Source organism: Hemitrygon akajei, chromosome 12 (assembly GCF_048418815.1).
Source record: "Hemitrygon akajei chromosome 12, sHemAka1.3, whole genome shotgun sequence".
Lineage (NCBI taxonomy): Eukaryota > Metazoa > Chordata > Chondrichthyes > Myliobatiformes > Dasyatidae > Hemitrygon > Hemitrygon akajei.
In genome coordinates, this window is record NC_133135.1 from 41996577 (window position 1) to 42022626 (window position 26050).

The 26050-nt window shown below is 41.0% G+C and overlaps 1 protein-coding gene across 2 annotated transcripts in view; it reads right to left on the bottom strand.

Moving 5' to 3' along the window:
• The window catches only part of pik3r3b (phosphoinositide-3-kinase, regulatory subunit 3b (gamma)), a 577180-nt gene that overhangs the window by 265716 nt on the left and 285414 nt on the right, over positions 1–26050 (bottom strand). For both annotated transcript variants that reach the window (XM_073062975.1, XM_073062974.1), the window contains exon 5: positions 9737–9868. In XM_073062975.1, coding sequence (XP_072919076.1) covers positions 9737–9868 — 132 coding nt within the window. The remainder of the gene's footprint in view (positions 1–9736; positions 9869–26050) is intronic.

Sequence of the window (26050 nt, forward strand, 5' to 3'; positions counted from 1 at the left end):
ATAGTAATTTATAATAAATAGTACATACAACAGGACAGTCAATATCACATAGAAATAGAAATACAATTGCATCAGTATGAATTAATCAGTCTGAAGGCCTGGTGGAAGAAGTTGTCCTGCAGCCTGTTGGTCCTGGCTTTTATGCTGCAGTATCATTTCCCAGATGGTAGCAGCTAGAACAGTTTGTGGTTGGGGTGACTCTGGTCCCCAATGATCCTTTGGGCCCTTTTTACACACCTGTCTTTATAAATATCCTCAACAGTGGGAAGTTCACATTTACAGATGCACTGGGGCATTGACACAATGCGAGAGAATATATTGAATAAATGTTATAATGCATGCAAAAAAAATGGCCTGATTGTATTTACTGTGTATGTTATAAATACACATTTGAAAGGAAAAGTCCAAGGGGAGACCTGTACAGTGCACATTAGGTGCAAATTTACAATATTCAGCAGACAGTGAATAAAAATGTGCACAAAATTCATAAATCCTACTTAGCAATCAAGATGAAGATAGATGAAATTCAATAGAGAAATACAAAACTTGGCACCTTTTCATGTCCCTTTCAAAACATTCTACAGCCACAGAACTTTTGAAGTGTAGTCACAGCCAATTTTCACAGAGCAAGCTCCCAATTATAACAATGAGATACTGTCCGAATCATCTGTTAGATTAATGTACATTAAAGGATAGCTATATTGGCCAGGGCACAGGGCACTTGTCTGGTCCTCTCAAAAATGGTCTCATGGGATCTTTTATGTTCCCCTGAGAGAGTAGGTAAGCCTCAGTTTAACAGCTCATCTCAATGTTAGTAGATCTAATTGTACAGCAAACCCTTGGCACTTCACAAGAGTGTCAGTTTAGATTTATGTCCTCAAGTCTCTCGAGCGGGGTTTGAATTAACAATAATGTATTCAGGAAATTAGTGACAAATGTGGGAGAAAACTGGGGCCTGATCTGAGTCCATGAGAATATAGCATTTTCTAGATCTCATTTCATTGTTTCTCTACTGCCCAACAGACACACAAACACACTGACACCGTAATTCTTCTTATCTGAATGCAAGATTCAACCAGACATAACCTGAATCAAAATAATTCATGAATAAATATGCTCCAACATAGATAATCAGAGCACATTGGGCCACAAAACTGAAGCATGGTTTAGTGAGATAGTGGACAAGCTCCAAGGACAGGTATTTTATGGGAGTTCAATTGTCATCTTTAAAATGTAACTGGATCGATAGCAAAGCAGGATTGAAGGTTTTAGAGAAGATTAATGGCATCATTATTTTTGCAGGGGAGGCTAGTGAAGCCAAGTACTATTTGTTGAAGTGGAAGATCAATAAATGGTGTGGGCTGGCCAGTCTATGATGGAATAATCATACACGGATTTTGGCTCAGTTTGACATTAACAGAATTGACTCTTTGCACTGTAAGTTTTTAAATACTTTTAATATAAATACTTAATCTTGACACACTGCAGAAAAAAGAAACTGTAGTAACTTACCAAGGTGAATCTGTACCATTTCCCAATTTTACCAAAACAGACCAGGATAGTATAGGTACATAGAAACCACACCAACTATTGTATTCACTCCAAATCACCTATTTCTTCGTCATTATTGGCTCTAAATCCTGATGATCCCTTATCCAATGACCAATGGAGTTATCCTTAGCAGGACTGCAGCAAATCAGTGAGGCAGTTCACTAAAGCCACTGTCTGAAGTGCAATTGTTGATGGGCAATAAATGTTGGCTTTACCAGTGTTATTCTTATCTCATAAAATGAATAACAATCAGTCCACATTTACTGTTCAATGTTCACTTACGCTTCTTGTCTTGCACTTTACTTGGCTATTCTTTTGTGAGTGCATGACAAAGCTGATAGCAATGGTCAGGGTACACCATAGCAATTATGCAAAATTACATGACTCCCTTCATATCCGTACATTCTCCCCCACCCCCAAAAGCCTTATGTAAGTCTTTACTGTAGGGAACCTTGGAGAATAAAAGTAAGGCTATCTTCCTGGCATTACGTGGGCTTGGTGAGAGCACACCTTTGGCCTCCTTGCTGATGGCAGAATATACGTTATTTGATTCCCATGGTTAAAGGCTTCCTTGTTGAGAGAAATTATATTTCCTCAAGTTTAGAAAAAAGGGAGTAGATCCTTCTGAAACGTACACAAGGCTTAGGGCACTGGTTGAGGTCGATGCTGATAAAAGCTTTACATTTGATGACCTTTGGAATCTGGGCAAGGTTTAGTGCCTACAGTGCTATCCCATGTCCACACTTCGGAAAGTCTGGTCACCTGGCTGAACTTCTACTCCCTGAGTGTAAGCAGAGACCGAAGACTGCAGCACCGGTGGTGAAGACCAGGAAGGTATGGACCAGGGAAGCACAGGAGCGCTTTGGATCGGTGTTCAGGGAGTCGCCTTCGAGTCTGGATGAGTATGCCACAGTTGTTACTGACTTCATTAAAAGCTGCGCGGATGAGTGTGCGCCTATGAAAACAAACTATGAACCAGCAGGTTCACAGTGTCCTGAGGGCTAGATCTGTAGCATTTGAGTCTGGTGACCCAGGTCTGTATAAAAACAATAGGTATGGTATGCGGAGGGCTTTTTCGAGAGCCAAGAAACAATTCTGGGAGAGGTTGGAGGCGACATCAGATGCACGTCAACTCTGGCTGGATTTGTAGGCCCCAACTTCCTGCAAAGCCAACACAACATCATGATTGGCAGCAACGCTTCACTACCAGGCGAGCTAAATGCCTCTTATGCAGCTATGACAGTCGCTGCAACATTCGATGACCTTGTGATCCCTGTCTTGGATGCCAACGTCAGGCTGTCCTTCAAAAGAGTGAACCTTCACAAGGTGGCAGGGACCGATGGAATACCTGGAAAGGCTTTGAAAATCTGTGCCAACTAACAGGCAGGGTAATCAAAGTCATCTTCAATCCTTCATTGCTACAGTCAAGTTGCCTGCTTTAAAAGGGCAACAATAACACCAGTGCCCAAGAAGAACAGAGTGAGCTGCCTTCACAATTATCATCCAGAAGCACTCACATCTATGGTGATGATACGTTTTGAGAGATTGGTCATGTCTACAATCAGCATCCGTCTAAGGAAAGACCTGGACCCACTGCAATTTGCTTATCACCACAATAGGCCTACAGCCAACAGGTTCTGAATGGATCCGCCTGGCCTTGGGTCACTTGGACAATGCAAATACCTATGCCAGGATGCTGTTTATTGACTATTGCTCAACACTTAACACCATCATTCCTACAGTCCTGTTTGGAAAGCTACAGAACCTGGGCCTCTGTATCTCCCTCTGCAACTGGATCCTCGACTTCCAAACCAGAAGACCACTATCTGTATGGATTGGAAATAACATCTCCACCTCATTGACATTCATCACTGATGCACCTCAGGGATGTGTGATTAACCCACTGTTCAACTCTCTTCACAACCACGACAGTGTGGCGAGGCACAGCTCAGATGCCATCTATAAATTTGCTGATGATACAATCATTGTTGGCAGAATTTCAGATGGTGATGAAAGGGCGTACAGGAGCAAGATATACAAGTTAGGTGAGTGGTGTTGCAACAAAAACTTGCACTCAAAGCAGGCAAAACCAAAGAGCTGACTGTAGACTTCAGGAAGGCTAAGTAGACCAGGGATCACAAACCAATCCTCAGAGAGATCGGAAGAGGATAGAGTAAGCAATTTCAAGTTCCTGGATGTCAATATCTCTGAGGACCTAACTTGGATGCAACATATTGATGCAGCTGTAAAGAAAGCAAGACAGATTTGGTTTGTCAAATCCATCCACTCAAAATCTTCTACAAATGTACCATGGAGAGAATCACCGTCTCTTATGGGGGGAGGGATACTGCACAACATCAAAATAAGTTGGAGAAACTCGTAAAAAATCAGCCTCTGTACTATCCAAGTCATCTTCTTGGAGCAGTGCCTTATGAAGGTGGCATCCATCATTAAGGATCCCCACCACCCAGGATAAGCCTTCTTCTCACTGTTACCATCGGAGAGGAGGTACAGAGGCCTGAAGGCACACACTCAGCAATTCAGGAACAGCTTCTGCCCCTCTGCCATCGATTTCTGAATGGACATTGAACCTATGAACACTACATCACTACTTTTGTTTTTGCACTACTTATTTTAGCTCAACTATCTAATAGACGTATATATCCTGTAATTCAGTTGTTACTGTCTGTATTTATTTATCATGTATTGCATTGTACTGCTGCCTTAAAGTTAGCTAATTTCACAACATATGCTGGTGATATTAAACCTGATTCTGATTCTAATTTTGATGTTTTCCAGTATCTGCAGAATCTATAAAATAAGGGGCTGGCCATTTAGTACTGAGATGAGGAGACATTTCTTCATTCAGGAGGCAGTGGATCTTTGGAATTCTTGGTATGCTTGGTCATTAAACATTGTCAAGATTAAGGCATGCAAATTCTTGGCCTCTTAGGGAACAAGACTTTTGAGAATAGTAAGGGAAACTGATTAGAAGTCCAACCACAATTTATTGATGACAGAACCGGCTTCTTGCACATTATGAATGGCAATATACCCTGGCATGTTACTGTGGGTACAGCATTGATCTGTAACTCTCTCAAATAGCTTCCTATTGAATGCAGTGGGTAATGAGCTGACTGTCTAGTCTGCTCCAGTGCTTAGTGCTTTCAACCAAATGTCGCCAGCTATTGATCAGTAAGGAAAAAGCCTTGTCAAATACTCCTTTCTCTGTATTAACTTGTAATGTTGCAACCCCAATTTAATGTCACTGAAATTAGTCAATCCAAGTGATTCAACCCAGATAATGGAAATCCATCTGCAATTTTTTGTGTGCTAGACAGACTTTTGCAGTGAGCTTTCTTCAATACTTCATGTTCATTCGGTGTGCTTATTCTTTGCAACTTATACAGGGCCTTTGTGTGATGCACGGCCTCAAGAATCTCACAAACATCTTGAGTGCTCCTCCAGTTGGAGCTATCGTGGGCCAGAGGCTCGGAGGGATCAGTGGGGAAGTTACAAGAACATTTGTGAATCTTTTTATCCATCTGGCTAGTACTTTCCCATGATGGAGCTTGGAACAGAGTGCCTATTTCAGGTATCAGTTGTTAGGTATTATGCATTATTATATAGCATCTGGTTTTCATTGACACCACAAATGTTTAGTAAGCTTCCCCCAGCAGGATGAAAGAGAATATTGAGGAGGAGGACAATTAACATAGGGCAGACAGACGAGAGTAAGGGAAGCTTGAGTGTTTCTTAAAAATCAAGACAAGATCCTATTAAACCTACATTCTGGCAACTTTCTGTACTCAAGAATCGTACATAATGTACCTTTATCTGCAAATTGTTTCCACCACTTTCTGCTTCAGTTATAAACATACAGCGCTTGCATTATGTTTTACACACACAACTAAGTGATGAATTAGGCTTTTTTCCTTTTCCTGTTGTCACACTGGCTTTTATCAATGGTCCTGTTACATTACAACCTGGCCCACTATGCAGCTGGATCTAGCTCCTTTATCAGTTAGTGCATTCAGCTGACAAGTTTATGATGTATTTAATATTTCCTTTGCAAGATTAATCACCAAATCCATAATCTTTCTTTTATTGTTATACTCAAGCTAGCAGCTACAAAAAGGTTACTAAATTCTAATAGTATGTGTGATTATTCCTGTAACCGGTAAATTAGAGATATACTTTACATACCCCCATTCCTTTAAACTCAGCTTCAAGTACTGTATACATTCAGATAAAGAAGATGGAATAGAAGAAATGGGAACACCTTCAAGGACATAGCAACACACACAAAATGCTGGTGGAACGCAGCAGGCCAGGCAGCATCTATAGGAAGAAGCACTGTCTGTATAGATGCCTGGCCTGCTGCGTTCCACCAGCATATTGTGCGTGTTGCTTGAATTTCCAGCATCTGCAGATTTCCTCGTGTTCAAGGACATGGGACTTCAAGGGGCAAGGACTTCTAAATTCTAGCTGCACTAAATTCCAACTATACACAGATATATAATGTTGGATGTCAAAATTCACATTAATGTATAATAGATATTTTACTAACTTTTCACAAAAGATGAATAGTAGAGGAATAGTTATTAGTATCTTTTATTTGAGAAAGCTTACTCTAATTTCTACCTAGTTGAGGTGATCTCCTTGTGCTATAATCTAACAATAGTTCATAGTGGATCTGGAAGGAGGAACAGGAGACTCAGGGCTCCCAGCACCAGGTTCAGAAACAGTTATTAACCCCTTAACCATCAGATTCTTGAAACAAAGGGGATAACTTCACTTGCCCCATCACTGAAACGTTCCCACAATCTATGGACTCACTTTCAAGGACTCTTCATCTCATGTCCTCAATATTTATTGTTAGTTATTTATTATTATTCTTTCTCTTTTGTATTTGCACAGTTTGCTGTCTTTTGCACACTGGTTGAACACGCAGCTGGTGCGGCCTTTCATTAAGTCTATAATGGATTTATTGAGTATGCCTGCAAGAAAATTAATTTCAGCATTGTAAATGTACTTTGATAGTAAGTTTACTTTGAACTTTGATGTCATCATACTCTCAAAGCATTCCCCAAAACAACCACAACAAATGGCTTTCCCTCATGCAGGGCAACAGTTGTTTGGGTATCTTCCTTTCCCCTGCCCTGACACCTTATGTTGGTGTGCTTTATTACCTTTCTATAACCAAACCACTGACATCGAATATTTAAGCATGTGTGCTTTAATAAATCTATTTGGTTCAACAATGCTTTCCCTTCAGATCAATGCAGAGCATTTTGTCCTGCTCCAGTTTCAGATATACCATCTATAATAGCCTTAGGATCTGATTGATATTTTTTTATTACTTCAGTAATATTTTATGAAGATGAAGATTCTGCATGTCAGCTCTCAAATGACTTGGCCTGACTTTGACTCCATATCACTAAAAATAACAATACTAAATATCAAGACCTCAAATATTGGATTAGAATGATAAATAAGTTCATAATTAGTAATTATGAAGTTAAAACAGTACATTACTTCCAGTATCAACATTGAACTAACATTTGACTTTAATTAATAAACGGCAGCTATTATTGAAGACAGTATTCTAAATGGAGGATGAGGGAACTGTCACTGACAAGGCAAGTCAAGGACAGAATAAAGGGAAAAGAGAGGGCATAAAATATAGCACAAGTTAGTGGGAAATTAGAGGATTGGGACGTTATTAAAAACAACTAAAAGGTAACTAAAAAGCCATAAGAAGCAAAAAGATGAAATATAAAGGTAAGCTAGCCTTTGATAAGGTGCCGCACATGAGGCTGCTTAACAAGATACCATGGTATTACAGAAAAGGTGCTAACATGGATAGAATATTGGCTGATTGACAGAAGGCAAAAAGTGGGAATAAAGGGGGGCCTTTTCTGACTGGGTGCCAGTGACTAGTGGTGTTCCGCAGAGGTCGGAGTTGGGAAAGTTTCTTTTCACTTTATATGTCAATAATTTGAATGCTAAATTGATGGCTTTGTGGCCAAGTTTGCAAACGACACGAAGATAGGTGGAGGGATAGACAGTGTTGAGGAAGCAGGGAGTCTGCAGAAGGAAGGACTTAGACAGATTGGGAGAATGGGCAAAGAAGTAGCAGATGGAATATAGTGTAGGAAAGTGTATGGTCATGCATTTTGGTAGAAAGAATAAAGGCATAAACTATTTTCTAAGTGAGGAGGAAATCAAAACTCAGAGGTGCAAGGGGACTTGGGAGTCCTCGTGCAGGATTCTCCGAAGGTTAAATTGCAGGTTGAGTTGGTGGTAAGGAAGGCACATGGAATGTTAGCATTCATTTTAAGAGGACAAGAGCAAGGATGTAATACTGAGGCGTTATATGGCATTGGTCAGACCACATTTGGAGAATTGTGAGCAGTTATGGTCTCCTTAGAAAAATGGTTCAGCACAGCCAAGAAGGGCCAAAAGGCCTGTTTCTGTGCTGTAATGTTCTATGGTTCTATCTAAGAAAAGATGTGCTGGCACTGGAGGGGTCCAGAGGAGGTTCACGAGAACGATTCTGGGAATGAAAGGGTTATCATTCAGTTTAAGAAGCGATTGATGCCTCTGGGGTTTAGAAGAATGAGGTGGGATCTAATTGAAACCTGTCAAATACTGCAAAGTCTGAATAAAATGGATGTGGGGAGAATGTTTCCTGTAGGAGGCGAGTCTAGGACTAGAGGGCACAGCCTTAGAATACAGGAACGTCCATATATTGTAGGACAGAAATGAGGAGGGATTTCTTTAACCAGAAGGTAGTGAATCTCTGCAATTCATTGCCATGGACAGCTGTGGATGCCAAATCATTGGGTATATTTAAAGCGGAGGTTGATAGGTTCTTGATTAATTGGGGTATCAAAAATTATGGGGAGAAGGCAGGAGAATGTGATTGAGTGTATAATAAATCAGTCATGATGGCGCGCAGGCTCACTGGGCTGAGTGGCCTATTTCTGTATGTTTTGTGTTCTGGTCTAATCGCATGCTTGCAGCCAGTTGGCAGCATTTGGAACTATTTCCAGAGCAGTATTGGTTTTTTTTTTCACTTATTAGTGCAAAGTCATCTATTTGCTGCCGCTGACAATAATCTCTTCTTATTCATAATAAATTGGCTCCTGTTGACTTGAAGCTCAGCTAAAGATAGGCTGATCTGACAATTTTGCCATTTTTATTCTCCCTTTTACCCACAAGTGTATGCAGTTCTGTAGGCACCAGAATCTAAGACCTGCCATCCTTCCGAAGGGCTTGACAACAGTTCACAATATTTATCTTTGGTGAGGCATTGCAGTGGTTTCGGTGGCTGATCCTGCCCTCACGTGATATTTTACTGCAAGTCGTGAGATATCATTGGCTGATGAATTAGACATCCTGACTGATTTAATAAAAAGTAATGTGATTCAGGAGGTACTAAGAGCAGGGGTTCCCCGCCTGGGGTTCACAGACCTCTTGGTAAACGGTGAGGCTCTATTGCATAAAAAAGGTTAGGAATTGTTGCACTAGAGGGAAAATACTGCAGGGCTATGGGGTGAGAATGATGATAAACTGAATGATTGGTAAACAGAATGACCTCTGGCCATGGTATAGTGATTCCATACATACATCCTACGTCTCTGAATAGGATTGCGGATCCTCACCTGGCTATAGTTTCTTAGATCCTTACAACTTATGAACATTAAACATTTCTGGCCTAAATTATTGCAAAACACTTGGAGTTGAGTACTTATTCATTTTGCCATTGTGTTAATTAAGATAAAATATGCAATGCTCTAATTGGATAGTTGAGAACTGAATCTAAATTTTCAGAAAGAAGCATGAATATTATAGTTTAAAGCAAAATCTGTAAAGTGTTTACATTAGTCCATTGACAAAATAATAGGTTTCTATAAACAATCAGTTGCAGGAACAGTTAACATTTCACAAGAAACAAACCTATGTAAAACAGATATACTGATTTTAAGCCTTTTGACGCTTATCAAGCAAAATTGATTGATATAACAATACTCTTAAATGAAAAGAACGTGACCGAGCTTTTGGAAAAAGAGAACTGAAAAGTATCACCAATTTATCAGGCTATTATTCACCATTACATTGTAGAATAGATTTTTATTTACAGATTTATAAAAAAGCTAAGAATCAGGCATCATTTTACCTTGGGCAGTGTAGACTAGCTCACTGTAAATAGCTGGTGGAATCACAGGTAAAGGCAACCCTCGTAAGTAATGCTTGAGAGCATCAGCAATGGTGTGGATGTCATATTGATCGATGTCAACAGCTGCCATATCTGCAACATAATGAAGGAGGTTAGAGACCACAGTATCTTTATTAGTGCAATTCATCAGTGCTCTTCCTGCACCTAGATAGCCAACAGTAGCCTTGTTGCTGGCATTGTTTGTGATTACCCATGTTGAGGTAACAATATATTTAATTTGTTCATCCCTCCAGGTTAGAGTGCAGTCATAAATTAATGCACCAGGAATACCAGATACTTGAATCTGCCAGACCCACTTCCACCAGGTACTTTCTTTGTTGTCAGTTTACCTTGGAATCTTAAATAAAAATAATCTGTCTTGCTCTTCTGGTATGCCTCTAATTCATAACAGACCTATCTGAGATGCAAAGGGACTTGGGGGGAGGGGTCCTTGTGCAGAACACCCTAAAGGTTAAAGGTGGTGAAGAAGGCAAATGCAATGTTAGCATTTATTTCAAGAGGTCTGGAATGCAAAGGCAGTGATGTGATGTCAAGGCTTTATAAGGCACTGGTGAAGCCTCACCTTGAGTAACGTGAACAGTTTTGGGCTCCTCATCTAAAAAAGATGTGCTGGCATTGGAGAGAGTTCAGAGGAGGTTCATAAAGATGATTCTGGGAATGAAAGGGTTATCATATGAGGAACATTTGATGGTTCTAGGTCTGTACTTGCTGGAATTTAGAAGGATGGGAGGGGGTCTAATTGAAACCTTTCAAATGTTGAAAGGCATAGACACAGTAGATGTGGAAAGGATGTTTCCCATGGTGGGAGAGTCTAGGACAAGAGGGCACAGCCTCAGGATAGATGGCCATCCATTTAAAACAGAGGTGCGGAGAAATTTCTTTAGCCAGAGGGTGGGGAATTTGTGGAATTTGTTACCACAGATAGCTGTGGAGGCCAGGTCGTTGGATATATTTAAGGCAGAGAGTGATAGGTTCTTAATAGGACTCGGCATCAAAGGTTTTGGGGAGAAGGCTGGGGAGTGGGGTTGAGGAGGGGAAAAAGGATCAGCCATGATTGAATGGTGGAGCAGACTCGATGGGCCAAATGGCAAAATTCTGCTCCTATGTTTTATGGTCTTATTTTCAGAATCCTTTCCTATGGCTTCCTCCTGAAGAAAGGGAGCTCTGAAATTGCAATAACTTGCACATGCATTCCCCTCACCTCCCCCAAAAAAATAGACTTTCTCCTTATTGGGAGGGCTAAAAGGGTGCTGTACTTAGTGCTGACATCCAATCAGAGGATCCTATTACTATGAAGAAATTAGAAAAAAGTTACAATTAACACACTTGGTAGGTTTTGGCACCATGACGACTGTGTTAAGATGAGACCTGAATGATTCCACAACCTAAGGTCCAATTCAAATATAGACTCACTTTCAAGGACACTGTAATTCATGTTCCCAGTGGTATTCATTTACTTATTAATTATTATTATTTGCACAGATTGTTTTCTTTTGCACATTGGTTGTTTTTCGTTCTATGTGTGTAGTGTTTGTTGATTTTATTGTACTTATTTGTTCCAAGAATGCCTGCAAGCAAATGAATCTCAGGGTAGTTTTGGCAACAAATACAGTATGTCCTTGGATCATAAATATACTTTGAACTTTGAACTTGAGAAGTAGCTGACTGCTGAGATTGCAACTGCTATGTTTTTGCCGCTGCGGATGGTGGTATTTTAGACTCAGCCTGAAAGAACATCGAGTACTATCACACAGGAACAGGGCTTTTGGCCCATGAAATCAGTGCTGACCATGATGCTCATCCAAACTAATCCCAAAAACGGTTTGTATCTCTCCATTTCCTATTCATGCACCAGTCTAAGTGCATCTTAATCATTTCTATTATGCCTGCAAAAATGCTACCCTTGTATCAGTTTACACACTGCAATTGTTACATTGTATAATCCCTCAGCGGCGGACACAGTACAGCAGCAAACGAAGTTGCCATGGAGGTGCAGGAAAACATGGGAACATAGGGAGGGTAAGAGATACATTTAATGTGAATGCCTGCGCAGATTGAGTCTTGCGCTGTGAGTGATCCCAAGCTATTCATCGCTCTGCATAGCTTGCAATATGTACTGTATCTTTGCTGTGCAGCAGTGCAGCAAATGGTGTGAGACACAAAGAACATTAAAATCTCAGGCAGGTAGCTGCAGACCGCTGTAACTCTTTGTTCCTACCAAGACACTTTAACTCATGTCTCATAGCTAATTTGTTCTTGGGTTGACTTCTTCTTTAGCTGCGAGTTAAAATCAGGGACAATGAGCTTAAATATTATTGTTCGAAACTTCCCAAGTGGCAGGATAATGAAGGATATGGTTATAATCCGGAAGTCCAGCAAATATTCCACGTATGGCATTTGTCATAAATTGTGAGAGAAGTATTCACTGGTTTGATATATTACTCATGGAATGGTACATCATCGAAACTATTTTAATCTTAGGCAGTAGGTTTAATGGAGTCATTATCATCACAAGGGGTCTGTTCTGGGACAACAGCTCCAACAACATTAATTTAAAATTCATCCTTAAAACTGCTACAGTGAGAATATTGACTTTTCTTACTTATCAACTTTGCTATTAGAAGTGGCTTATCAGGATTGTGTTTATTGCATTGAGTATAGATTAGCTTGCCACCCACACAGTTCATTATGAAGTAAATCAAGCAAACCCATATAACACAATCAACAAGATCATTTAAACTGAATTGAGATTGCATCTCTTCCAACATTATTCAATTAACTTGTAAAACTATTAAAACTCTAATTTAATCAGCAAATCTGAAATGATTTATTAATCCAGAAGGTTTCCCATTGCCATCTATTGATTAAGGTGAATTATAACAGAGCTGTATAATGGAAACTATGACCTCCTGCAGGAAGTCTTTGTATTTTGGTGAGGTGTGGTGAGTCATGTCCATTAGCTTGAAAATTTACTTTATCTTCCTGGTTTTCTATGGAACAAGTAGGTTGACACCCTGTAGTTCTGTTATATATATCTGGACTGCTCCACAAGCAATACGGTTTTAGTGGTAAAATTGCTTAACAACCACCCAACTTTAAAGATATCACTTAATTTCAAAAACTTGAAAAGCTATCTGAGGAGGTTATGTTAGCACATCTTTCTTTCATTTTTTTAAGTATAATTGGGCCATTAATTAATCGACACAGCTGCTTATTTGGGACAGCTCATAGAGAACAAGAACTAATCGAGAAAACGTCCGGAATGCCCTTCATTTATTTGGGAAACCATGCAACTTAACTGGGGCAGGAGACTGTAGCCCAACACTTTCTAACTAGCATCAGATGCATGGACATGTGTGGCCATGAGAAACTACACTGTACTTAAAGTGAGCAGTTTTTAAATAGTGTTAGTCACATGCAATTGTGTTCAAAAAGCAATGCTTTTGTCACTAATAGTTGGTGCAAAATTAGCAGTAAGACAATTCAGAACTGTTTTGCTCACTGCAGTTTCAAGCATTCAGGCTTGGAGATGCCAGAAACAGCTGGGAGTGAAAATGAAACTATTTCATTACTTCAAGAAGCTAGGAACTACAAAGAATTTGAAGGTATCACCAGTCATCTTGAATATTACAACAAAAATGAAAATTTGGAGGATGCAATTATTGACAGTATTGCATGAAGGCGGCCCATTATCTACACTAGGTGTCTGTGCTGAATCCGTTCATTTACAGTCGGGTACACTGGATGAGTTCCTCCTTCAATAACTAGTAGGAACTAATAGTTCTATAGAACTGGAGTATAGTAATATTGAGAGTGTTCTAATTTGTTCTGTATTTCATTTAAATGCAGAAATTATTACTCAGTAAAACAGTAGTTGTCTTGTTTTTATACCTTTGTAACTATGTCCATGGAAATTTGGCTTAATGGTGTAGCCACTTATTTGGGCCAAAATGGATTGGTCCAGATGCGTCCCAATTAACCAGAATCCACTGGATTGCTACCCTCATGGGATGTGAAGGCTTTAGTGTCAATTAGCAATGAATGGTAGTTACAACCTGAAGCCACATGCCCATGAATTGTGGAACTCTATTAAGATGTCAAGGTACACAGTGAAAGGTCATCATTATTTGAAAATATCATAGAAAGGTTATAAAAGTTATTCACTTTTATCATGAATAAAATGAAGATGAGCAACATTGGCAACAAGTTCCGGAGCACATGAATAATATGGTAACACAGGCCAGTACTGTGTACCAATGGAAGATTAGTTTTACAAACATTACCCTCAGAAATTCTCTATTCTTGCTACAATCAATTGTTTTACTTGAGGAGTATGTAGCTCACTCCTTGCCCTTTCCAAAGGGCTCCATCACTCTCAGGACAAGTTCTGATGGGTGAACAGCAGAGGGAATGTGGAATATTCTAGCCTTGGACATCAACATTTCCAAGTTTGATAGCTCAGACAAGAACACCATTTCAGGCAACACACACAAAATGCTGGAGGAATTCAGCAGGCCAGGCAGCATCTATGGAAAAGAGCTTAGTCGACATTTCGAGTTGAGACCCTTCGTCAGGACTGGAGAAAAAGATGAGGAGTTAGGATTCGACAGTGGAGGGGAGGGGAGAAAGAAGAAACACAAGGTGGTAGGTGAAGCTGGGAGGGGGGAGGTGGGGTGAAGTAAAGAGCTGGGAAGTTGATTAGTGAAAGATACAGGACTGGAGAAGGGGAGATCTGATAGAAGGCCATGGAAGAAAGAAAAGGGGAAGAAGCACTAGAGGGAGGTGATGGGTGGGTAAGGAGATAAAGCGAGAAGGAAATGGGAATGGGAATGGTGAAGAGGGGGCATTACCAGAAGTTCAAGAAATTGATATTCATGCCATTAGGTTGGAGGTTACCCAGACAGAATATAAGGTATTGTTCCTCAACACTGAGGGTAGCCTCATCGCGACAGTAGAGGAGGCTATGGATAGACATGTCAGAATGGGAAGTGGAATTAAAATGGGTGGCTGCTGGGAGATTCCACATTATCTGGTGGATGATGCATAGGTGCTCGGCAAAGCAGTCTCCCAATCTATGTCAGGTCTCACCGATATACAGGAGGCCACACTGGGAGCACCAGATACAGTAGATGACCCCAACAGACTGACAGGTGAAGAGTCACCTCACCTGGAAGGACTGTTTAGGGCCTTGAAAAACACCATGGACAGCACTGGAGCTGATTGTGTCAGGGTCTGAAATGGAGAGGCCACTGCACAAGATCAGAAAAGGCTGCAGAGTGTTGTAAACTGAGCCAACTCCATAATGGGTACTAGCCTGCCCACCACCAAGGTCATCTTCAAAAAGTGATGCTTCAAAAAGCTGGTATCCATCATTAAGCATCCCCACCACCCAGAACATGCCCTCCTCTCATTACTACCATCAGGAAGGTAGGCACACTCAGCATTTTAAGAACAGTATCTTGCCCTGCATCATCAAATTACTTAATGGTCAATGAGCCCATGAACACTACCTCAGCATTTTTGCTTTCTTTTTGCAGAATTTAATTTGTTTAAATATATATATATTTCCTACAGTAATTCACAGTATATTTTATATGTCACACTGCACTGCTGCTGCAAAACAAAAAAAGATCACAACATAAATACCAGAAATTCTGCAGATGCTGGAAATCCAAAGCAAAACACACAGAATGCTGAAAGCACATCAGATGCTTCTTCAGGACTGGAAAGACACTCGAATAAAAAGGTGGGGAGAGGGGAAGGAGAACAAGCTAGAAGGTGATAGGTGAAGCTAGGTATGCAGGAAAAGTAAAGGGCTGGAGAGGAAGGAATCTGATAGGTGAGGAGAGTGGACCATAAGAAAAAGGGAAGGAGGAGGGGTACCAAGGGGAGGTGATTGACAGGGGTGAAGAGGTAAGAGGCCAGAGTGGGGAATAGAAGAGGGGAGGGGGAAGGACATTTTTTACTTGAAGGAGAAAACGGTATTCATGCCATCAAGTTGGAGGCTACCCAGGCAGAATGTAAGGTTTGATGGAAAAGATGAGGAAACTTCATGTTAAAATTGTTTTTTTTTGCATGTGGTTATCTAACTTTTACAAAAGAAGTACCAGTATAATGGATACAGCATTTCAATAATAAACAGAGAAACCATGTCCACTTCAAAATTATTAGTAATTCATATGACATATTACCAATTGGAATTGCTTTTTCTATTGTAGTTTCAAATTGAATTAGTGAACCAGTTATCAAATTCTTATGACACTTGGGGGCATTTGTGGATCTTCAGCATTTGGCTGCTAATTTTACACATCAGGTCACTGCCCAAATATTCCTTGTGAGGATCCACATCAGCTCTAGCCTCAAAAATGATAAGAAAAACTTTGACAGTCAACTGAGCTACTATGTCTGCATTTTCAAGCTGTCAATAGTTTTTAATTTTTTAATGTTTCCAATATAGTAAGGTTACTAAAGTAGATTAAATAATCAAAACATCATAGAAATTAAGATGAGAAAAACTAAAAGGCATAAAATTAGTGTTTAAATAATTAGCTAAACACAGTTAATTCATAACAAAACTTCTGTATTGCACTTCAAGTTACATATGAGACGATTCCTGAGAATTGACCATAAGCTGATTTTTCCATATATTAGAAACGCCTGTTTTCTTTAACTACCTATATTGTATTTAAGTGTATACACTTCCTGTAATAATTTCATTTCATTGACTATTTGTCCTAACACTATCCATAATTACATTAATGGAAAATAAACTGCATCCAGCAGTTAATAAATACCACAAAACATATGATTTTATTACTGACTTGAAAATCTTGTTCTATATTTATAACAGAATTTGCATAAAGTTGTATTTCCATAAATCAGGTTTTCCATAGCTAAGGAAGCCTCTGTATTTATCTTTTGTCCTCAATCAGTTAAATACATTCCTATGCCAGGTCTAACCTGGTTAGGTTGCTCATTGTAATTGCAACCCCATGCATTGCTGCCGATCAACATAGGAGCACGCTCAGGAAATCACCCAGATCAACGTAGGAGCTTATCCAGGAAATCACCATCAACTTGCTGTCAGCAACTTCTAGACCTCCACGTTCACTAGGGAGTCCCGAATCTGGTTATAAATGTCTTGTGGAATTTCTTGCATTTCTCAGGGACCAGTACAATTTTTAATGGTGAGCAATTCACTAATATGTCCTGTTGTGTTAGAAATTATTGCTCCTTAGGAATGATAAGAAAATGATTTCAAGTTACAGCTTCTTCTGAGAATTCAGGATCATGTTAGTGTTGTGATTTGTTCTTGTGTTTTATGATGTATGTGACCCTCTTTAATGAGCCTCCTGCCTTTCAATTATTCTCAAAAACCAATTTTGTTCCTTAAAATGAATTTCATTAGTTTTCTTTGAAAACTGCAAACGAATGTGAAACCTTGGCCAACTGGAAGCAAAACAAGCTGGGTATCTCTTTAATGCACTCAATTTTAACTAATCATGTGCAAAATTCTCCATTTGTGTTAAGGTACAGCACTTAAAGCCTTGAGGCGTTGTTCATGCTTTGCTGATTTTTGATTTAATGTTGAAGTTTACTACACTTTGAGATTATTTAGATTAACATCATGGTTAATGTGGTCATGATGGGCTGCAGGCCTATTCCAGTACTGTACTGTTCTGTTTAATATGTTCTACAAAACAGATTTGCAACCTGTTAAAACATCCACAAAATGTAATTAAAGTTTTAAGGTAGGGTGGGTTAGATCTTGGCTGTATGCATTAGCTGTGTAAGGAGCGTGGACAGTGCCAAGTCAAGTTCAAAGCTGCCCTCATATTAGCACTGAAATGAAACAATTCTTTTCTGAGGTTTGCTGAAGAAAGGAGCATCATTTTAACTGTAACAATGTTTACCCGCAGACAAATGCATTGCTACATTGGCAAATGAATATATTTATAGCTTAACTTTTGAAAGCAACCCATTTGAGATACATGAGGAAATCTACTGTCAAGACAAAGCCATACTCTGGTTGGAGAAACAACACCTTGTATACTGGCTGGGTAGCCTCCAACCTGATGGCATGAACATTGACTTCTCTAATGTTCGTTAATGCCCCTCCTCCCCTTCTTTCCCCATCCCTGATATATTTAGTTTTTTTCCCCCTCCTTTTTTTTCTCTCTTTCTGCCCATCACTCTGCCTGTTCTCCATCTCCCTCTGGTGCTCCCCTCCCCCTTTCTTTCTCCCGAGGCCTCCCGTCCCATGATCCTTTCCCTTCTCCAGCTCTGTATCCCTTTTGCCAATCACCTTTCCGGCTCTCAGCTTCACCGCATCCCCTCCAGTCTTCTCCAATCATTTCGCATTTTCCCCTCCCCCTCCAACTTTCAAATCTCTTACTATCTTTCCTTTCAGTTAGTCCTGACGAAGGGTCTCGGCCGGAAACGTCAACAGTGCTTCTCCCTATACATGCTTCCTGGCCTGCTGCGTTCCACCAGCATTTTGTGTGTGTCATTTGAGATACATGGATGGTTTGAAGTTCAAATTAATTACAACTAAAATAAAATTTCAATTGGAGGCCATTTGCTGAATCATATTGACTCATGTTGTGGCATCAGCAATGAACTCTGGGTCTACAACCTACCCAGACCTATTCAAGCCTTCCTTTGTTTGTAATGATTTGTATTGCTTTCCTGCTGTTGAACCTCTTGCATGACATGCACTATTACTTAAACTTCCACTGGAGTTCTCCAAAGAAAAGCTAAAAAAAAAAAATCAACAAGCACTCTGCACCAATTTGTTTTTGAATATTTCTCCCAGCACCACAGGGATGCATCTCTGGTATTATTCTGTACCTCCGGCCCTCTACCAAGTCTCCTTTAGCTGCCAATCCAGCTGAGATTGAAAAAGTGGCACTTTAGATTTCCTGGGCAGACAGTAATACTAAGCTACTCTATAATTCAAAGTCATTTGCATCATCATTTTGACTAACTTCAAATGATGTATATTGGCTGCAGATTTTTGTCTTTACAGAGAAAGTTCAAATAGGATTCCTGATTTGCAAATCAGCATCTGTGCATGTTGTACATGTTTTTTCTTTGGTACAAGAATAGCATGGAAACATAGTCACCAAGTTTTTCAAGTCACTTTCTATTTAACTGGTTCATCAATTAATAGTTGACTTTTGTTTCAGATTGGATAACATTTCCCATCAACGTTATCACTGTACAAACTATTTTCAGTTCTAACATTAAATAACAAGGTAACTGTAAGCTAAGACTGCAGAATGGAAGATTAACAACAAAGACACAGTGACAATATTATAAACAGGCAAAGTTTAACATTCTTCAAGATCTAGTCTCTGGGATTTGTTTATACTTATGTGCTTTCTGAACATATCTCACTCCTGAAATTTTAAATGTCTTCCTGTAAGGGTAATGCTCCAAGAGTTTTAAGCTGGTAGCAAAGTGGTTAGCACGATGTTGTTACAGCTCAGGGAGTTCAGAGTTCAGATCCGTTGCTGCCTGTAAGAAGCTTGCACGTGCTTCACACGAGCACATGAGTTTCCTCTGGGTGCTCCGGTTTTCTCCCACATTCCAAAGACGTACCGATCAATAGGTCATTGTAATTTGTCCTGTGATTAGGCTGGGGTTAAATAGGTGAGGTTTGTTAGGGTGAAAGGGCCTGTTCCACATGGCATCACCAAATAAATAAACAAACAAACAAACACTAGCTGCTCCCCAAGACGATGTGTGGTATCATTTGGATTTGTGCTCATTGGGTTACTTTGATCAGCTATGCCCCATTAGTAAGTGGTCAACTGTTTTACTACAGGCAGACTGAGAATGCCATGACAGGAACAGGTCAACAAAGGACACTCTTGTTTTAAGGAGAATCTGAAAATAACATGTGATTATATAAATCTCCTCTGTAACTGCATGGATGATTTTTAGTGTAGATATTTGGCATGATGTCAGCGTCATCCCCCACGGAAAGGTCATCAGGGTCTATTATTAGACATACCTTTGTAAAAGACATAGGTTCTGCACACAACATTTTTTATAGCGAGTTAATGGCAAGAGCAGTGATAAATAAGGTATAATGAGCAGCTGATCATTGCAGTGTATTGGCATTCTGAGTCCTGGCAGTTTATTAAACAATTCATCAGTCTGCGATCAATGTAATTAACAGTCTCTGAACAGATGGAAAAATGAGCAACTACATCAGTGTCACAGCTTTCGTTGCTGTACAGTGCAATAAGAGAATAGGTTGATTACTTCTAAGAATCTATGTTAGCCCTTTAGCTGTCTAGGCCTTCTGTCTGCTTCAATGATTGTCAGTAAAGAATTGCAGGTTGCAATAGGTTGCCAAGTAATTATAAAGCAGTAAGCATATTTGTGTACTGTGTCGCTATGGAATAAAGGGCAGAACTTCTTTCCGGAAGATCGAAAATATTCCTAACAAGAAACACAGCAGGTTTAGTAATGCTTGCTACTAAAAAGGAAACATGAATTCTTCAAAATAGAAGATAAATTATGTATAAGTATCCTCCAGACAGGTATTACCTAAACCTCATTTGGCAGATTGGTGGGGGGGGTGGGGGGTGGGATGGGGAAGGGATGGTAACATGCAGCCTTAGATTGCGAGGATGAGATCATCTGCCGTAGCGTCATGAAGATCAATCCTTGTTTACAGCAACAGACACATGAAAAGTGATCCCATGTTAATGGTCTTAATTATTTGGTCTTAGATACAGAGTATTGAAAAATAGATTAAAACATACACAATCCATTTGTTTTAAATACACCTCATTCTTCACCTCGAAATTTAATAATAGCAAATGTGTACATTGCTCCAAATAATCCAGAAAGTTTGCAACTGCATAGGAAAACCACTTCAGTTCTCAAACTGATAACATTTTTGCATAGATTTGTAGGAAATAAAGTCGCTGCCCTGACAGATTAGGAGATAAAGCAGATTTAACTTGGCAAATCCATACAACCTAACACTCCCAACAGGGAGAGAACAGGTCTGTCTCAATCATTCTCTGCACCAGCCCAATCCTTCCTCAGTTTCCAAAGGGCCACACAGCATAAGTTCACATGCATTTGTTGATTAGCTCACATTTCAGGATCTGGGCATTCCAACTGCAAGGGGTGGCATCCTAATTCATCCTTTAGAAGGATACTCCTGGTGTGAGAATGGGGTGTTAACTCTCCAAGCATAATGCGGTTGTCATTTCTATCAGAGCCACTGCGGACAGATACGTTTGCCCTGGGTACGTTGGTCAAGCAGGCTCATTTCTGTGTAGCTAAATATCCAAGCACATCTGTGCATGAATGCACAAGCTCCTAACTTTCTGATTTCCTGACTGTGTTCCCACCTTTGACTCCAGTGCATTCCAGCGACAGAACGCTGACTTCCTGCATAGTCCCTAACAGGGATGTTGGGATGTCTTAAATACACAAAAGCCTGCAGATGCTGGAAATCCAAAGCAACGCATCAAATGCTGGAGGAACTCAGCAGATCTGGCAGCATCAATGGAAATGAATAAATTGTCGACATTCCAGGCATTTCAGGACTGAAGCAGGGTCTCGGCCTAAAATATCAACTGTTTATTCACTTCCATAGATGCAGTCTGAACTGCTAAGATCCATTTTTGCATTTTGTGTGTGTTTCGATGTGCCCTCACAAAGCCTGAGTCAGTATCTCTAGATATTTAACTGGAGACAAGCTGTTGTAACACAGGGGGAGTTAAGATTCAAGTAACTTGCATATTTTGAAAAATAAGTTAAATGTATTTAAAAATCAAAAAAGGGACAGATGCTAGAAATTAGAAATAAATTTGGAAATTTCAAGAAGGAAGACCTGATCCACTTTATTGTAATCATGGTGAAAACAGGAACAGTTAGTACAGGTTTACTACTGTCTGGAAAATTTAGCTCAATAATTATTTTTTTATTTGCAATAACTTACATCATTTGGTTCACTTTGGATTATGGTTTGCAACCAGTTCTTTTGAATACTGTCCTGAAACTGTACTCATACTTGAAATTTAAATGTCCATTCTTCCAGTGATAATTCCGAAGTATATTGCCAAAAGGTATAATACATATCCTTTGTGTTCTTCTGTGTGACACGAAGAGACAGGGTATGTGGCTTCTTTTTACCAGAGTCTACATAGGTTCCATTTCTAACTCCTCCAGAGCAAGCTGTGCTGAGAGACAGATGGGGGCAGGCAGGTATATTTACGTAACTAAAGCATAGTTTAACATACATTAGATGAACAAGTAGAAAACTTTAAGTAGTGAATTTTACTCTGTCACACTGTAAGTTTTAGTATGACAATAGAGGAAGAATAAGCTAAACTAAACTGTGCAAGAAAAGTAATTACCTGTAATAATTTTACTTTCTTGATGCAAATATTTCCACCCTTATGAAACCCTGTTCAATGCCACTGGCATATCCAAGTTTAACTTCAGGCGAACAATAATGTTGCCATCCCATCAGGAACTCATGTACCTGTGTTCGATTGTAGACAAGATTCGCTCGCATGCACACACACACACACACACTCTACCTTCCCTCAGCTCAAAAAATTCCTTGGTTTCTCATTGAATTATCTCATCTTATCTGCATCCTCAGCTTTGCTGTTTATCCATTGTAAGTGAACACATAGGCACAGGAAAATTAGCTCTAACCCTACAGTACAAGTCAGCTCAAGTGCCTCCAGCAAATGCTGGAAAATCTCAAATGAGCAGTCCACACTATTTCTTGTAGCAGTGAGCAAGTTCACCATCTGTGCAAACTTGAAAATTGCATTTCTTAACAATAATCTGCAAATGTCACTGGACAAATTGACAAGTCAGTGAAGAGGAATCAGCATTTAAAAGATGAAGATTATACAAAAAAATGTCAACTGACCTACCGTAATGATTCAGTGTCTAATAGTTTGAACTGGGATAGTTTTAGCATGTCTGGAACAGCCAGTTCACACATCTTCTAGCGCACATATGTAGACAGACATCTATACCTACTGAGGTTAATTATAATCTAATTTCTCCCATGAGGGCATTCCAATTTATCGTTTCCACATTTGAAATTCTAATCATGTCTCCACTAAGTCCAGGATCCCACCTGGAGCTCCCTCTGAAAATTAAAATAATTGAATGATTTAGTAAACAATTCTGTCAACAACTATTCTTTTCATAATAACATTCTGCACTGATTTTATTTATGATGATGATGGTGGCATCCGTTAGTCTCGCGAGACCATGGATCTGCACCTGGGAAGTCTTGCAGTGTCCTCTCCAGGGTACAGGCCTGGGCAAGTTGGTATGGAAGACAGGCAGTTGCCCATGCAGCAAGTCTCCCCTCTCCACGCCACTGATGTCCAAGGGAAGGGCAAGGGCCGATACAGCTTGGCACCAGTGTCGTCACAGGAGTTGCCAGAACGAGGTTGAAGACAACGTCGGACTGCTTTAGGGACTCCAGCTCCGGATTTGTCCTCAGGGTTTACTCCCGAAGCCTTTCCCATAAGTGGGTATGGCTGCAAGGCAGCGGAGGTTTGAATCAGAGTTTTCCCTCTCTTAGATGGACTGCCTTCCCAGGCCAATGAGCTCCATCTACCCGAAGCACTGGTTTTAAAACGCCAGGACCCGCCTTCACCCCTTCTCCTGTCAGTAGAAATGGTTCCGTCGGGTTTAGAGGCTAAGCCACACGAGAAAGCCAGGAGTTGGACTTGGTTGTCAGAGGCTATTTGAGGCGCATGGCGTGAGGAGCACTTCTAGGCAATGGGAGCTTGTCCCCACCACCACTCCTCGGCTTGACAACCTTGGATTTTATTTATGAAGGCAGATTTTAAACTATTTTGTGAGAATTTTCTCCAGTATTGAATGACTTATTACCAATTACTGAATAAGACCATCTCAATGAGTGGTGTAACCTTCAATGGATGGTACTGAGTCGCAAGATAATGGGCAAGATGAGGAGGACTGATGCATCAACACTAACAAAGTAGGCTGATTAGTCTGGTTTGAAGCTGTACTTTGTCTAGAATTCCATGTGATCTGTGAACAGTTAAGGACAAAAGTTTGCAGTGTCTCAAATCTTGTGGGATAAATTTGCCTCCTTTGTCAAGTATGACAAGCATAAAAACTAACATAACACTAATATTTTCCCCTTCACATTGCTGCAGTGTCAGTCAATTTTACAATAGATTTCAGATCAGAAAAATGCTTTGTTTATATTCCTTATGGAGGCGTAAAAATCTGGCAATTACACAACACATCCGATTCTCAGTTTAGTGCTGTGCCTACTTCTTAAATCTAATAAATTAGACAATCTAAATGTAATATGACCACTCAGTTTATCTGTGACTAAGTTATTACTGGGCAGTACGATAGTACTTTAAAACTTCAAAGGTGTGACCGGACACACCTTTTTTAGCTACAGAGTGGTGAATCTGTGGATTTCATTGCCTGATGCACCATCAATAACTCTCGGAGACGGGAGGCGAACGATAGGCTTTTATTAGCAGAAAAACGGAGCACAGCATCTCGGAGACTGAGGGAGGAGCAGTGCCTCCAATTGCCTTTATACAGGGGTCTGTGAGAGGAGCCACAGGAGCAGTCAGCAGGGGGCGTGTCCAGACAGGTATACATAGTTTACCACATTCACTCCCCCTTTGTTTGAAAAGAGAGTCCCCACGGGGCAAAGTTTCTTACAAGTATATTTACAGGTTAAGTCTATCAGGCGGTCGAGTCTGTCGCTGCGATCTACGTAGCACCGGTGGTGACTGCATTATTGCCGGTGGTGATTTCATCGGTGACGGTGGTTGCGCTGGCTCCGGCCTGACTTGAGGTGCCAGCCCGTTAGGCGTCAGTAATCCCTCAGGTGTGTGCGTGGTACCCGGTATGGGAGTGTCGTGAGGAGTCTGTGTAGGGCTTGGTGTGTGCGGTGTCTCGTGGGTATATATATCGATGGGTACGGGGTTCATAGTCACCGTGGAGTGTTCGGGGTAGGGGTCTGGTGCTCCTGTGGGCGCCAGGTCGCGGACGGAGACCGTGTCCTCCCGCCCATCAGGTAAGACCACGTAGGCATACTGGGGGTTCGCATGAAGTAGGTGAACCCTCTCGACCATCGGGGAGTATTTATTGCTCCTCGCATGTTTCTGGAGCAGCACTGGCCCTGGGGACATCAGCCAAGCCAGTAGGGTGGTCCCAGTGGCAGACTTCCTGGGAAAAGAAAAGAGTCGCTCATGAGGGGTGGCATTGGTGGACGTGCATAACAGGGAGCGGATGGAGTGGAGTGCCTCGGGGAGGACCTCCTGCCAGCAAGAGACTGGCAGTCCCTTTGACCCAAGGGCTAAGAGTGTGGCCTTCCACACAGTGGCATTCTCCCTCTCCACCTGTCCATTTCCCCAAGGATTATAACTCGTGGTCCTACTAGTAGCAATACCCCTAGCCAGCAGGTACAGGCGCAGCTCATCACTCATAAAGGAGGACCCTCTGTCACTGTGGATATAGCAGGGATATCCGAACAGAGTGAAGAGCTGGCGCAGGGCTTTTATGACGAACGTGGCAGTGGTATCAGGGCAGGGGATGGCAAAGGGGAACTGCGAGTACTCGTCGATTATGTTGAGAAAGTAGACATTGCGGTCGGTGGAGGGAAGGGGGCCCTTAAAGTCAACACTCAGTCGCTCAAAGGGGCGGGTGGCCTTGATAAGTTGTGCCTTTTCAGGACGGTAGAAGTGCAGTTTGCACTCAGCGCAGACTTGGCAGTCCCTGGTCATTGTCCTGATTTCCTCAAGGGAGTAAGGCAGGTTCCGGGCTTTCACGAAATGGTAAAGTCGGGTGACTCCCGGGTGGCAAAGATCTGCGTGGAGGGCGTATAGCCGGTCGAGCTGCGCATTGGCACACGCTCCCCGGGACAGGGCATCAGGGGGCTCATTGAGCCTTCCAGGCCGGTACAGGATGTCATAGTTGTAGGTGGAGAGTTCTATTCTCCATCTCAAAATTTTATCATTTTTGATTTTGCCCCGCTGTTGGTTGCTGAACATGAACGCAACTGAGTGCTGGTCAGTCAGCAAGGTGAACTTTTTGCTGGTGAGATAGTGCCTCCGGTGCCTAATAGCTTCCACTATGGCCTGGGCTTTTTTTTCCACCGCTGAGTGCCGAATTTCAGCGCCTGAAGGGTACGAGAGAAGAATGCTACCGGCCTTCCTGCCTGATTGAGGGTAGCAGCCAGCACGAAGTCGG